The sequence below is a fragment of the Palaemon carinicauda genome, chromosome 4, assembly GCF_036898095.1.
Source record: "Palaemon carinicauda isolate YSFRI2023 chromosome 4, ASM3689809v2, whole genome shotgun sequence".
In the NCBI taxonomy this organism is placed as follows: domain Eukaryota; kingdom Metazoa; phylum Arthropoda; class Malacostraca; order Decapoda; family Palaemonidae; genus Palaemon; species Palaemon carinicauda.
This window is the reverse complement of record NC_090728.1, coordinates 170,874,908-170,891,282: the sequence shown is the minus strand read 5'-3', so window position 1 is coordinate 170,891,282 and position 16,375 is coordinate 170,874,908. Positions and strand designations below refer to the sequence as shown.

General features: G+C 36.4%; 1 protein-coding gene across 3 annotated transcripts in view; it reads right to left on the bottom strand.

Annotated features, from left to right (window-relative positions):
- The window catches only part of LOC137640186 (uncharacterized), a 150,094-nt gene that overhangs the window by 11,322 nt on the left and 122,397 nt on the right, over window positions 1-16,375 (bottom strand). For all 3 annotated transcript variants that reach the window (XM_068372714.1, XM_068372715.1, XM_068372716.1), the window contains 4 exons: window positions 14,802-14,958; window positions 8,165-8,270; window positions 5,877-7,225; window positions 3,920-5,098 (listed from right to left, as the gene is read on the bottom strand). In XM_068372714.1, coding sequence (XP_068228815.1) covers window positions 3,920-5,098; window positions 5,877-7,225; window positions 8,165-8,270; window positions 14,802-14,958 — 2,791 coding nt within the window. The remainder of the gene's footprint in view (window positions 1-3,919; window positions 5,099-5,876; window positions 7,226-8,164; window positions 8,271-14,801; window positions 14,959-16,375) is intronic.

Below are 16,375 nucleotides of genomic sequence, written 5' to 3'. Positions count from 1 at the left end.
ACAACAACTCATTTACCTACCATTCATGGTCATTCTCGTCCACCAGTTTCAATCCTCGTCCAAGCACTCAAGCATTCACCTCTCTCACCACTCCATCAACATACAAGTTAAACAACCACGGTGACATCACACATCCCTGTCTCAGTCCCACTCTCACCGGAAACCAATCGCTCACTTCACTTCCTATCCTAACACATGCTTTACTATCTTTGTAGAAACTTTTCACTGCTTGCAACAACCTTCCACAAAATTCATATAACCTCATCACATTCCACATTGCTTTCCTATCAACTCTATCATACGCTTTCTCCAGATCCATAAATGCAACATACATCTCCTTACCTTTTGCTAAATATTTCTCGCATATCTGCCTAACTGTAAAAATCTGATTCATACAACCCCTACCTCTTCTAAAACCACCCTTTACTTCTAAGATTGCATTCTCTGTTTTATTCTTAATCCTATTAATCAGTAGTCTACCATACACTTTTCCAACTACACTCAACAAACTAATACCTCTTGAATTACAACACTCATGCACATCTCCCTTACCCTTATATAGTGATACAATACACGCACAAACCCAACCTACTGGTACCATTGACAACACAAAGCACACATTAAACAATCCCACCAACCATTCAAGTACAGTCACACCCCCTTCCTTCAACATCTCAGCTCTCACACCATCCATACCTGATGCTTTTCCTACTCTCGTTTCATCTAGTGCTCTCCTCACTTCCTCTCTTGTAATCTCTCTCTCATTCTCATCTCCCATCACCAGGACCTCAACACCTGCAACAGCAATTATATCTGCCTCCCTATTATCCTCAACATTCAGCAAACTTTCAAAATATTCCGCCCACCTTTTCCTAGCCTCCTCTCCTTTTAACAACCTTCCATTTCCATCTTTCACTGTCTTTTCAATTCTTGAACCAGCCTTCCTTTCTCTCTTCACTTCTTTCCAAAACTTCTTCTTATTCTCTTCATATGAATGACCTAATCCCTGACCCCATCTCAGGTCAGCTGCCCTCTTTGCCTCACGTACCTTGCGCTTTACTTCCACATTTTTCTCTATATCTTTCATACTTCTCTACACTATTACTCTGCAGCCATTCTTCAAAAGCCCTCTTTTTCTCTTCCACTTTTACCTTCACTCCTTCATTCCACCATTCACTGCCCTTCCTCATGCTGCCTCCGACAAACTTCTTGCCACACACATCACTTGCAATCCCAACAAAATTTTCTTTTACTAACTTCCACTCCTCTAAATTACCCGTTTCTCTTACTTTCACTTCGTCATATGCCATTTTCAACCTTTCTTGATATTTACTTTTTACCCCCAGTTTTATTAGCTCTTCAACCCTCACTAGCTCCTTTTTACATCCACCTACTCTATTCCCCCACTCTTTTGCTACAACTAATTTTCCCCGTGTAGTAGCAAAACATTCTAAGACAAATATGTATTTATATGATCAGGAACATAGTACCTTCTACTTCCCCACCAGAAATACAGAGAAACAAGCAAAGACAATTGATTACTCAGCAATATGGTTGCATTGCCAGGGAAACCTATCAAGCCCTAAGAAGAAGTTTAATTAGCAAATAACAGGCTGTGAGGCTTCTGTGTTACCAATTAGCTATGAATTACAATTCTTAAAGTCTTCAAACATTTAAGTACCATTTACAGCCATGACTATCACAGTTTTAAGTACAGTATATACCCATTTCTCACTATTAACAATATGGTGGCACCAAATAATAACTTGAGCGCAAAAAGGAAATGTGTTCAGGAAGACAGCTAAACATCTATCTTCTCAATGCTAGCTGTCTTTAGAGGCCTTTGATACAACTGCAATATAACAATGATTGACAACTTAGTGCAGCAACATGGCATTCCCAACTTGAATATATTTAAGGTCATAATAGTAGATCTAATCTAATGAGGAATGACCTTCGTCCGCAAATAAAAAAAAAATAAGAAAAAAAAATCTTAAGACATCAAGTCACTGTCACTGATTTTGAAAGAAAATTCTTTTCAGTTAGGAGATATTCCCAGAGACCACCTTATATAGACCTCCCATTTTGAAATTCTTGATGAGTCATTAAGAGTATTTTACCATATGGTCTAATCCTCATCCTCTTCAAGAAGAACAAACTCCTGTTTGTCATCATATCTAAAAAGGTTGAAATGACCAAGGGAGCAGTAATTTCATTTGAAATGATGCCAGTAGTTCTATCGAAAATTAAAAAATAAACTTATTCTCAACTTTAAAGTTCTTCTAGATGTAAACCAACAACAAAAGTATCCTTTGGAATAACCTCAGGAGTAATCTATGCTCCTAATTACGAATTACGAAGAACTGACATTTAATAGGACATCAATGAGAATTCTTATTCCAAATGGTAGAATGAATCTACAACAATTCATTACAAAGGTATACATGATCCCAGCTACCTGAAAGGCAGTGTATTTGGAAATACAAAGTAATGGTGGATCATGGTTATTTGTAGAGTAGAAAGCTTGTGACAATCTACCAGATACAAAACTTATGACAGCTCTCAATTTTAAGGTTTAAGGTTTAAAGATCACTCATGAACGGTGGAGGCAAGGGACTGTGACATTGCTCTAGCAAGCTGAACAATGCTCTAGAGACTGACCATATAGGCTATACATAAGATCAGCACCCAAGCCCTCCATCCAAGCTGAGACCAGGGAGGTTTAAAGGTTTAAAAGTCGCTCATGAATGGCAGAGGCAAGGGACAGTGACATTGACCTAGCATTCAAGACAATGCCCTAGAGATTGACCATATATTATATGATCAGCACCCAAGCCTCCTCTCCACACAAGCTAGGACCAGGGAGGGCCAATTAATAGCTGCTAGTGACTCAGCAGATAGACCTATAGGATCCCCAAAAGCCCCCATCTATAGCTCACAAGGATGGTGGGGTTGCAGACACTAAAGGAACTAACAAGTTTGAGCAGGACTCGAACCCCAGTCTGGCGATCACCAGTCAAGGACGTTACCACATAGGCCACCACATCAACAAGGGCTCCCCTGCCCGTGGTTCAATTGAGTAGCCAGCATCAAGGTCAGTGTCAACATTCAAGGAATGAAGCTTCTACAAAATACATAAGCCATTCAAACTTAAAACTGTTCACCCACCAAATGAACATATTTTTCCACAAGGGGAACCATAAGACTTTTGCATTCTTCACAATTATCTAAATCATATTGTCCTCGGCAAGAGACACAAATAGAATGAGGACCATTTAATACCCTTAAACAATCACGGAGTAATTACTAACAAATCCCAGAAGATATCAAAATTAACTATAACTACTGAATTATGCCTTGGTGGGCAAAAGGCGAGGCCTCTTAAAGGGAAGAAAATCGGAAATCTTTTAGTTTTTTGGGGTAGTGTCGATGTAAGTCAAAGCTTCAAGAACAAAGCAATATGAACATCAGGGGAGGTTGATAGAAATAATGAATACAGGATAAACTAAAAAACAGTCCAGAAATTAACTTCTACTGGTACATACTGTAAATACCTATAACATAAAACATAAGTACCTAGTAACACAAACAAAATGTAAAACCCAGAAAACTGTACTAACACTAAATAACCAAACAACTTTTTCTATTTTACCATTTAACAAGTAATCAAATTAGATTTCATGTGAAAATTTTTGACCTGTAGGGCTGGTCTGAATGGTTTGTTTTTATGAACATGGTTTTTATTTGCCTTCAAAATACAATGAGTGAAAATATTGACAAGAATCAAAATATTGCTTTTAAAAGATTTGTCTAATTTTGTACTGACTAATAAAACATGTCTCAAGTTACAAACTAAAAATAACTAATACACTTTTTAAATTCTACTTTACTCAAAAAAAAAAACAAAAGAGAACTCTACCTTCATCTTTTTCCAAATGGGTTCATCTTCTAGCTTTTCATCCAGCTTCTCATACCAGGGTGTTTCAGGAGGCTTCTCTGGTGATATTGGAGCCTCAGGATATACAGGTGGTTCAGGACTAGGAGGAGGTCGAGGTGATGGTGGTGGTTCATCTAAAACATTTGGTTCATTTTCTTCCGGTTCGGTGACATCATCAACATTAATTATATCATTGTCATCTTCTACTTCCTTTGGACTGTCTGTTGCATCATCTGGTATCTTTTTTATACCTGCAGAGTTAAGCTTAGGGGTCCCAAAGGCTTTGAACCAGGCACTTAAATTGGGTGTAGCTCTTTCCTGTTTGATTTCTGGAGCCCTTGGTGTTGGTGGTGGTTCTTCAATTATTTTTTCTGCTACATCCTCAACTTCAGGGATTTCTTCTTTTTCCTCTTCTTCTCTTACTGAACTTGGCAATTCCTCCTTTTCGGGCACTTTCTCCCACCTATTTTCCCAAGGGCTATCCCATTTCTCCTTGGGTTCCCATTTCTCTTCTTCGTCAGCACTATTTGCTTCTCTTGATGATTTCATACCTGTGCCAATATCCCCTGAGAGTATAATACTACCTAAACTGAGCTTTGGACTGTCACCAACTTCACTATTAGGTACCAGTCCAATACGTGATTCTTTGGCTTTAGCTATGAGTGTTGTTAACTTTGTATGTTCTTGCTTATTTATCTTTCCAAATGGGTTAGTTTTGGCCTTTGGCTTTCCTTCTGTGGAACTTTTAGTTTCTTTTTTCACCATGCCTTCTTTTTTGGCAATGTCTTTAGACTTTATTATGGCTCCAGGCTTAATTCTTCCATCCTTGATATCCTTAAACAGCTCTTTAGTATTATCAAGTGTATCCTTTTCTACTTTCTCACTTTTTTCATTTTCAGGTTTTTTCTCCTTCTTAATTTTCTTTTTCTTAGGTTCATCTCCATCCTCAGTACTGACATTTTTTCTTTTCTTCTTCTTGTGAACTTTTTTATCCTTTTCCCTTGGTTCGTCCATCATTAATTTTCTCCTATATTCAGCTTCTATCTTATAAGCAATTGCTTCAAACTCCTCAGCTGTTACTTTGTGTGATGGAGAGTTACTGGCAGAAGAAAATTCACTAAAGCGAGGGACAGATGGGTCATCTAACATAGTAGTTATATCCTGAAAAGGAAAAATGGATTTGAAAACAAATTTAATGACTCAAAACAAAATAAAAATATGAAGATCAAATATACTTGACATTAATCAACCAACCAAATGATTCGTGAATGTCAGCCAGACAATCAACATCAAGCAGATGTCAAATCCATAGATGTACCAAGTTGATCACTTAAATTTGTCATCAGAACTTGAAAGTGACTGATATTCTCACTTTAATCGTGTTCAGTCTCCCATTCTACTGTCCTATGGTATTCTAATACTTTATTAGGAGAAAATGAGAAGTCTATTATTATTGTTCCATTTACTATTATAAATGAAGAAAGACTAACTTTCAACAAAGAACTTGTGAATGAATATCAAACAATTAATAGTTGCCCTCTGATCCCAAATAAAATAATTAATAGAAAACGTACAAAGTGCATGTGAACTCAATGAAATATGCAATAATATTCAGTTAATTTCATCTAAAATTCATTTTTTTCATAAATCAGTATGTATAGCATAATGAGACCAACGTTTCATTTCCACTCTGATACAGCTCACCCAAAGGAATTTTTCTTGAATATGAGGTGAAAATGTGAAGAAAGTTAAAGAAGTTGGACGGCTAAGTTGTAAGAAACAGAAAGGAATAGATGAGAAGTAAAAGCCAGAAAGCAATGCAGATGTAAACATAGACACAATAAGAACCTTTTAGCACCAACTACCCTGTGCCCCATGGTCATATATTAGGACACATTTACTTAGCGTAGCTTGTCATACACAGGAAACATTTACTTACCTTCAAAGTTTGTTCTGTAGCAGCAGAAAGTGCCTCTATAGCAGCCATATTCTTAGCTGGAATCTTCTTTTTCTTACTATTTTTCTTTTTACCCTCTTTTTTGCCTTCCTTTCCTTTGCCTTCTTTGTGTTTTTCATGTTTATCTAGTTTATCGTGATGCTTTCCATGCTTCCCTTTGTGCTTGATCTTTTTCTTCTTCTTTCCAGACTCTTCTTTTGACTTGCCTGGATGCTTTGAGCCATTAGTTTCTCCAAAATGGTTTCCTTGATTGTGTTCTTCATCATCTGAGTAATCATAAACATCCTCCACTTTCAGGATCTTCTTTGCATCCTTTTCAGACACATGCTTATTCTTCTTCTTGTGATGTTTGCCATCTTTGGACTTACTTTTATGGTGGTGGTGATGGTGGTGGTGATGGTGATGCTTCTCATGCTTATCGCCATGTTTGTGTTTCTTCTTTTCCTTGTCTTTACCATTTCCACTCTTCTTTTTACCATGTTTGCCAGCATGATTGTTTTTACTCTTTTCATTAGTTTTGATTACTTTTCCATCTTGGTCATCGTCTTCAATATCATCAATTTCACCAAACAATTCATTATGCCTTTCACTCAGATAGAGGCTGTTACTCCTTTCATCCTCATTTTCTTCATCACTTCTATAATCATCATTATTGTAGTACATACACACATCTTGTTCCAAATCATCATCATCCTCCTCTTCCACATCATCATCACTTACTTTCATACTTGCACTAAGTTTTCTGTTTGCATCATCCTTTCTTGGTCTTCCTACCTTATTCTTGACAACAACTTCTTCCTTGACAAAGTTTCCTGTTATTGGGAGAGTCTCATCAATAGCTTCCTCATCCATTTCCTCATCATCCTCTGGGTATGGGTCTTCCCGAACCAAGAGCGGAGGCTCATCAAAATCGTCATCATCATCGTCTTCCTCTTCTTCCTCCTCTTCATCATCTCTAAATTCATACTGATCAATCTTTGGTTTATCCTTATTTCTATACTTTTCCTTCTCCTTACTCTTTTCTCTGTTAAACTTGGTCTTCTTACGTTCCCTCTCTTTTTCTGGGGGAGCTGTGGTATCTTTGTGTTTTTCTTTGGGTTTCCGTCCAACCTTCTTCTTTTTACGACCTCTCTTTTTTGGTGTACTTTTTTCCCCTTCACCCTTCTTACTTTCTTTCTCATCACTACTTCTTCTTTTATTCTTTCTTTTGGATGCCTGCTGGTAGCTCATATCAATGTACATCTCTTCATCTGATGATAGATCAGCTTCTAGGTATTTTGCTTTCAGCTTTGCAAATACCTTTTCTAGTGTATATGCCATATGAGTGTACTCTGTAAAAATATTTAACAAGTTTTAAAATTCTATACATTAATATTCAACATACTAAACAGAAGTCACATATTTAAATGAACACATACATAAATATATTAAGAAATACAAACATCTACTTGCAACATTTTGTAAATTTAATTCCAGTAAAAAATTAAACAATAATAAACACAGCTATGACAATTGCATTTTCACACCCTTTTCGCTTCATACGATCACCCATGAAATAAGTTTTCTCTAATCTCTTCTGCTTCAAGAAATTAAGTTTTATTCAGATATTTTACTGGTGATAAACAAAATTACAGCAAATAATGAAACACCCAATTCTGAACATTTTTGCTTTAATAAAGAGAAACCATTTCTTCCATGATGTACGTTCTGAATAATATTAGTTTCTACTATACAAAATCAAAAATAAATCGGCTCAATGCTCAAAACATTCAAGTTAAAAAATGCATCCTAACTAGGATGCATTTTTTAACCTGAACATTGCTTCCCTCTTTCTTCAAAACAACTGGACAGTGTAAGTGTAACCATACCGATATATATATCTTTAGTTACCCTAATAAATAGATTACAGTAAAATATTCTATTCTATTAATAGACAAAATTTATCAGTTGAATGTTACATGAAAAAAATTGACTTCATGATTTGATAAAAAAAAATATATATGGCTTCTGAATCTGTGAGGAAAAGGGAACACATTTTTGTTTAATGCCTATCTGACAGATGAGAGCATAAGGATGTTTGCCTTAGAATAAAATTCACTGAGCAATGAATAAGTCATTAAAACATCAACATTCTTGTTGATCCTTACTACATCCCAATTACAACTCACTAGCTTTACTTCCAATGTTTAAATGAGTAATAACAATGTGTACTTGTCCAATATAACTAATATTACAACCTGTGCAACTCTACTAAACTGTTATATACCCACCACTTTCAGGACCATTATAGAGCTTGCAATTGTCCATCATGAGCTTGAAGTCTCCTTCAAACATTGCAAGGTTTGTATAGTAACCACCATCTAAACGCTCTTCCATCTGTAAATTACAATAAATTATACTCCAGGCACATCAGAGGAATCCTTTTAATTGCAATATATCTGTTGTATAATGATTGAAATGCCTTACAACTAAAAATATACATTATACATTAACAGATTTATCCAAACCACAAATGCTTAAAAAAAAATTTGTATATATCAACAGTGATTTATTTCATTCATACCAAAATCCATAAAATGCAAAGAGATTTCATATTTCATTCCTTACAAATAATTATTAGAAATGGTTTCATAGGACCACTGAGCAACAGAGTCGTAATGTTCATCCTTCTCATCTGTTTTTGTCCATACCACAGACAATCCTCTATTTGTAACATACCTTTTTCAAGTCCTTTATTTTTCGCAAGTGCAACTTCATTGTTTTAGGCCTTTTTTGATAGTTTACCTTGCATGCAAAATTATCCAGCAAGGTATCAAGGCTATATCCTAGATCTATACTTAGGAAGTACTGTACACAGCCTTCATATCCTCAGTCTTCAAACGGTCAAGTAAGGAATGACTATAGGCTTTGTGTAATAGAAACGCTAGACTGTGAAGCATGAGATGAAAGTGCAGTAACATAAAAAGGCTCCAGCATGGATGAAATGGAGAGATTGACAAACAATGGATAAAAAAAAAATTCCACTATTAGTGTAAACATATGATTTATAGATAAGGATAGCAGAAACATTGGCCCTGACAAAGAAACTGCAAGGTATTTTAGTGAAATGTGGCTCGAGTACAGTAGGCAGATCAATTACAAAAACCAAATTGGAAAAAAAAGGTGGTGTCCAGAAGCTGAGAACTCATATATTGAGATGAATTTTATATGTGAAGAGAAGGGACGAGATACATTTAATAAAAAATGCAAGAGATATGAAAGTGGAAGGACAAAGGTTAGTAGGGAACCCCAGAAATTGTGGATAAAGATGAATGAAGACCTTGATCTAAAGAGTTTGGAAAGATAGAAGATAATAAAGAAAATTTATTCCAAATCTAGAACCATAAAGGGGAGACCAGACATAAAAACTTTCACTATGATGATGGTTTCCCACTCCAAAAGTCTGACGTCCCAAGATTCTCAAAATCAGACTATGAAAATACCTAAGTCAATCTAAAGACATGGAGGTATTTCTTCAAGTTACAATTGGTTTTTCCATCGCCCTTAGAAATATATCAAGTAAAAATCATTTTTCAACTCCATTAGAGATGCTGTATAGCAACAAGAAAAAAATTACTTTTTCATCCACCTTATTAGGTATAGCATCTAGAACAATTTTGCTTTTTCATCTACTTTAGAGGTATATCTCATCTCCTTTACAGATATATCTAAAAAGAAATTGGCTTTTCCAACTACCCTGGAGGTATCATGTCAATAAGTACTGTAATTCATTTTATCATCCCCGTAAAATTGCCTTTCATCTCTAACAGAGATATAGTGCTAAAAATTTTAAATTTGTCATCTCTAGAGATATAGCAACAACAGAAAAAATGTTTTATCATCACCCTTGTAGGTATAGCAATGAAATAGATAGCCTATGCATTTCTTCAGTCTTATAAAAGGATAACCTTCTTAGTCAAAACTAAGATACTAATAGCAAAAGGGACTGTGTTGAGGTAAGTTTTCCTGAGGTTTAAAAGTAGTTTTAGGTGAATTTATAGACTGACCAAGAGTAAGTATACTCAATACTAACTTGACTAACTTTCTCTGTCATCATCTATGCTAGTGTTTACAGCAATAACATAAAAAAGTGAATCGTCCTCCGATACATTACTCTCCAAAATTAACCACCTGCAATTAGGTGTTTCTCTTAACAAACTTATTAGATTACTGGTACACGAGTCTACACTAGCAGTAACATAACAACCTAGTAGAATTAAAATGAAACTTTTGCTAACCAATTCCGAAAATGATTTCAGAACAGAATTTTCCTGGGTGTCTGGACATGAATTCGTAATAACACACGATATTTTCAATCATTGCGTATATGACAGATTTTCCAGACATGGTTCAAAATCGAAATGATTACGTATGTAATCTAAGATCCTATACTTTTTCTCCTATCTCAAAATCTCCAACAGCATTTGGCAATTATGATTCCTGACATCTGAAACATTCATAACAGATGATATTAAACCAAATTAAGAAATCAAAATTGAGGATCTGTATTCAACTCTCTAGTTTGCTAAAAATCATCACCAATAAGAATAACACCTGCTGGTAAAGAATTGCTATTACACATGTTATTTTGTTAGCATACCCAAGGTGATATTGCTCAACCATAACAAACAAGGGGTGGAAAACAACTGAAGAGAGGGAGAGTAGGAATTATTCTGGTCTTAAGCCTCATTTTATTATAACATTTGAGTATTCTCATTCAATTACAGTGAACCCTCGTTTATCGCGGTAGATAGGTTCCAGACCCGGCCGCGATAGGTGAAAATCCGCGAAGTAGCGACACCACATTTACCTATTTATTTAACATGTGTATTCAGACTTTTAAAACCTTCCCTTGTACGTAGTACTGTTAACAAACTACCCTTTAATGTACAGAACACTTAATGCATGTACTGTACTACAGTACCCTAAACTAAAACAGGCACAAATATTAAAGGCGATTTTATATCATGCGTTTCCTAAACACGCCAAAAAGCACGATAAAAAATGGCAACCAATGTTTTGTTTACGTTTCTCTGATCATAATGAAGAAACAAACGCATTTAGTGTACACATCTGTGTATAGGTTACTTTTTGCATCGATTATATTGATTATACAGTATGTTGATTTTGTTATTACCAATGTTTTACTTAATTTTTCTTAGGACTTCCAAATGAAATGTTTTTCTTTATGACGCCGTCTGAAACGACGGTGTCATAAAGTACGTTCAGTAAACAACCACGCTCAGAACAAAGAAGGCATTTAACGCGCATGATGAAAGTGATAAATAATGATATTTACAGTAAAAGCTTTTAGAAAATATGTTATTACAAATATTATTTACCGTATCTATATAAAATCATACAGTACATACTGTACGTAGCAAAGCAGGAAAACAAATTTGAGAGAGAGAGAGAGAGAGAGAGAGAGAGAGAGAGAGAGAGAGAGAGAGAGAGAGAGAGAGATTGTTTTACGTACGTAAATGTAAATTTTAAACAAAAAAAATATGATAGGTTACAACATGTATACTCTTCAGACTTTTAAAACCTTCCCTTTAACATAATGCATACAGTACTAAACTAAAACAGGCACAAATATTAAAATGTTAGAATATTAAAGTACTGTAAAAAATAAAGATTGTTACTGTACTCACCACGAAAGAAGTTGAAGAAAAACTTAAATGATGATGGCGATGAATTTGCTGCACAGTAGAAATGATGATGATGAAGCTGATGATGTCTTCTACTGTGCAGCCAATGATAGTATTTTACGTCTCTTCAGCCGGAGGTGTCTTTTCCTGGGACACCTCTTCAACTTCTTCCTGGGAAACTTCTTCAATTTCTTCCGGAGGCGTACTAGCAGGAGGAACTGGCTCTTTTTTGCGAGGATGGAAGAACATTGTGATCGGAAGTTGCTGCCGCTGCTTCTTTTTTCGCTTTAAGAGCATCCTGTAGGGAGTCATGATGTCATCGACCTTGTTGCAGAATTGCATAGACCGAACCATCTCCTCGTCCCACTCTTGCAACATTTCTTTCACCTCCTTCATATGGTTGCAGACCTTGGCAAGCCGTTCTAATGTTAAGCCCGTTTCTTCAACATTTTCTTGGGTCTCTTCCTGTGTTTCACTCTCTTCTTCACTTGCCGATTTCGTCAGGTCTTCTAGGTCTGCGTCAGTTAGCGGCTGGGAATGGCAGTCCAACAACTCGTCGACGTCTTCAGTCGTCATGTCGCCAAACCCGTCACCTCCAATTATGGCAGCCAACTGCACAGATTTGCGTATTGCAGAGTGTTGGATTTCAAACGGAGTAAATCCCTCGTCGTCGTAAACAATCTGGGGCCACAACTTCTTCCAGCTCGCATTCACGGTTCCAGGTTTCATCTCTTGCAGTGCCTTCTGAATATTCTGCAGGCACGTGGCTATGGTGTACTGCCGCCAGTACGCCTTCAAGTTAAAATCTTCATCCTCATCATCTTGGGCAGCATCCACACACGCAACGAGGTCCGCCAAGGTATTCTTCGTGTAGAGGGCCTTGAACGCCCTGATAACCCCCTGGTCCATCGGTTGAAATAATGACGTGGTGTTGGGTGGCAGGAACTCAACCTGAACGCCCTCACGCGACAGGTCAGTTGCGTGTCCACCAGCGTTATCCATAAGGAGAAGGATCTTGAATGGCAAGCCCTTCTCTAAGAGATAATGACTGACTTGCGGGATGAAACACTGGTGGAACCAGTTGGAGGTCAGCATCTTCGTAATCCATGCTTTTGGATTATGCATCCAGTACACGGGAAGGAGATTCTTATTCTTATTTTTCAAAGCGCGAGGATTTTTCGACTTATAAATAAGTCCCGGCTTTAGGCAAAAATCCAGCAGCATTGCCACACATCACGAGGGTAACGCAATCCTTGAATGCCTTAAAGCCAGAGGCTTTGGCTTCTTCTTTGAACAGGAAAGTTCGCGACGGCATTCTCTTCCAAAACAAGCCGGTCTCATCCATATTAAACACTTGTTCCGGCTTGTATCCACCTTCGGCGATAATATTCTTGAACGTCTGGTTCACGTAAGTTTCAGCAGCGGCAGTGTCAGCGGAAGCAGCCTCCCCATGCAGGGAAACGCTTTTCAGGGCGAATCGTTTCTGAAACTTCGCGAACCATCCTTTGCTGGCGGAAAAACGTTGTTTCTGACGCTGGGAATCAGTGGATGTCCCTGGTTGAGGTTCATCTACATCATCATCTTCTTCAGCATGGTCGCCATCGTCGTCTTGAGGTTCCTTTGCCGCAAAATTCTCATACAAGCTCAAAGCCTTTGTTCGGATGGTGTTCGTATCCAAGGCTATGTTCTTCTTCCGGCAGTCGGCAATCCACACAGCTAAAGCACCTTCCATGCGTACGATCGTTTCATTACGCGTGGTAACGACTCGCTTCGCTGATCTGCTAAAGGTGATTGCAGCCGTCTTTCTAATGTTCGCCTCGTCCTTCTTGATATAGCGAACGGTGGATTCATTGATTCCAAAATGGCGGGCTGCGGACGCGTAACTTCTACCGTCTTTTAACATATCGAGAAGCGTCACCTTCTCAGCAATCGTCATCATCCTTCGGTGGCGTTTAGGCTCACTACCAACCTTAGTAGAAGCAGAATGCTTGGGAGCCATTGTACAGTAGGGTTTAACAGAAAGTTCAACAAAAAGTTCAACTTAAAACAGTCACGCACAGCACAGATTAAAGTTCACAAACTTAACAACGTCTACACAGCGATACGGCAGGAGAGAAAGTGGCCGCGAAAACGTAGATGCTGCGGGTTGGAGATGCGGGCAAAACACCAATCACAGGCTAGATAACAAAACTTGAGGTCTGATTCGTCATCTATCAGCGCTTGAACCAATCACAACCCGTCTTATATGCTACGTAGGTTACCAATTCAAAGTACAAGATACCCTGCGTATACTGTACAGTAATAATAATAATAATAATAATAATAAATAATGATAATAATAATAATAATAATAATGATAATAATAATAACAATAATAATTTTAATAACAACAACAACAATAATAATAATAATAACAATAATAATAATACAGCTTTACGTAAGCTATTTTACGCTTTTGTTGTAGGATGTGTGTGTGTGTCTCTCTCTCTCTCTCTCTCTCTCTCTCTCTCTCTCTCTCTCTCTCTCTCTCTCTCTCTCTCTCTCTCTCTCTCGTACGCTTATTCGAAATGTGATTTTTGCAACAAAGAATATTATTGGATGCAGTACTACGTACGTATACATACAAAAGATTCATGGAAAAGAAGCACATCCATTACATTTGTAGTACAGTAGTAGCCATCAGCAGCCTTACACCATTCTAATATGGTATGACTGCATCTGATTTGCGTTTCATGTTCGATTTAATTTTACTACGTACTGTATACAGTACTGAATTATCGTATGATCACATTCTCTTTTCGTGTTTTATTTCTTTCTGTGCTGAATTATATGTCATATGTAATGCAATGAACAATCAGTAAGAGCAGATATTACTAATTACAGTATTAATGGAATTACAGGTAACGAAATATCGTATTTGGGGTCTTCAGATATCGCGGTATTTTCAAAATTTCCGGAAAATCCGCGATATGTATATATATATATATATATGGGTTATGAAAAAAACCCACGAAGTGGTGAATCCGCGATGGTCGAACCGCGAAGTAGCGAGGGTTCACTGTAATTCTATTAGTTTATATACAGAAATATTAATCTAATTTTTAAATGACAGACGTCCAAAGATAGAGCTTCATTGAGGGAAACAAGGTAAATCAGAGCTTCACCGAGGGAAGCAAGGTAAAGCACAGTTAAGATTTATTGAAATATGTAATTAACTCACCCTAGTTATGTGCATGGGTCTTCTAATAACAGCATAGTAGTTTGGTGCATATTCTTCCTCCACTGGATCATGGAATGGCCAAGCATCTTCATGATCACGTAAATGTTCCAAGACTTTGTACATTCCTGTGCGTAGGTCATCTTCAGTTTGCAAAACCCTGAAAAATATATAAGCGAAAATACTGTATCACTTATGATTTAAAGATTAGTTTATATTGAATTATATAATAAAAAATTAATTGGGAAAATGCCTTTTTGTCTAAATAAAATATGGATTTTCTTCCAAGTTACCAAATAGATGAAGTAGTTGTAACATCTCAGAAACAGTACAGATTTACTTTAACAATAACAAAATATCAATCAATATCAGTTATCAAATGAGATAGAAAAAACTTATAAAATATATGCAATTAATTAACATTTTACCAACCTACTTACAAAAAAGTATAAGTAGTGATAAACAAAAATAAATATCACCAATCGTCTAATTATTAAGCAAACCAATATTGGAAATATTTACTAAGGTTTTATTTTATGACAAAAAAAAAAATCAGTCATTACGACATAACGGGAGCATACTTCAATATCTATGCTACAAAAACGTAAATAACAGATTTACTAAATAACTCCAAAATAGAAAATTCCAGGATGAAAAGTAGCAGAAGAAGAAGTAAGAGGTACACCATGTTGTGGGAAAAGGGTAGGACATATGAGATAGAACATTTGTTACTTTGGGAATGCACAACTTAGAAACAGTTATTACAAGACAGTAAGAAAAAGAAGCATCACCATGGTTGAAATGCAAAAGATTGCTACATCATCTGTAAACCATCAGAGACTAAAGTATAAAAAAGTGTATCAACCTCTGTTGCTATGCAGATTTTGAAAACATGTGACAGTGAAAAGGTCAAATGAAAGATTAAAAGTTACTGGAAGATAGGATGTCTAACAGTTGAAAATTTTACGGAGATGCTTTGGAAAAGTGAGGAAGGAGTGAGGAAGAATTAGTGGGAGAAATAGATGTGGAAGATATATGTCCAAAATATCAATGAAAGATTTAACATTGAATGAGAATTCAGACAAAATGCATTCACGTCAAAATAAAGTAGTAAGAATTCAGAGAAAATCTGATTTACTGCTATGCAAATCATCTTTCTCAAAGACTAACAAGTATTTGGATATATATTCAAGCAAAATCTGCCTCAAGTTTAACTTCCTTCAAAGTAAGAACTTCTCCTCTTTGGGACAATGAGCACTGCCCTCCAATTAACTGAAAATTTTACTTGGTGTGCAAATCAGTATCCCAGATACAAGATCAATACAGTATTAGACATTTCCTATTCTCTAGCCCATGAAGATTAAAACTTGCAAAATAAGGCTATTCCCCAATTGCAGCTTATTAATAATTATGGGGAGATTTCTTTTAGGTACCTGTATTTGAATTTTCAGATTCCATACATGAAATATATCTCAAAATATTCTTTAAAAATTGCTAAAGGTTCAAAATCTACTTCTGAACTGCAAAGGTGTATATAAAATGGATGGGGGCTAGGACCTCCTATGTTTAGATAACGA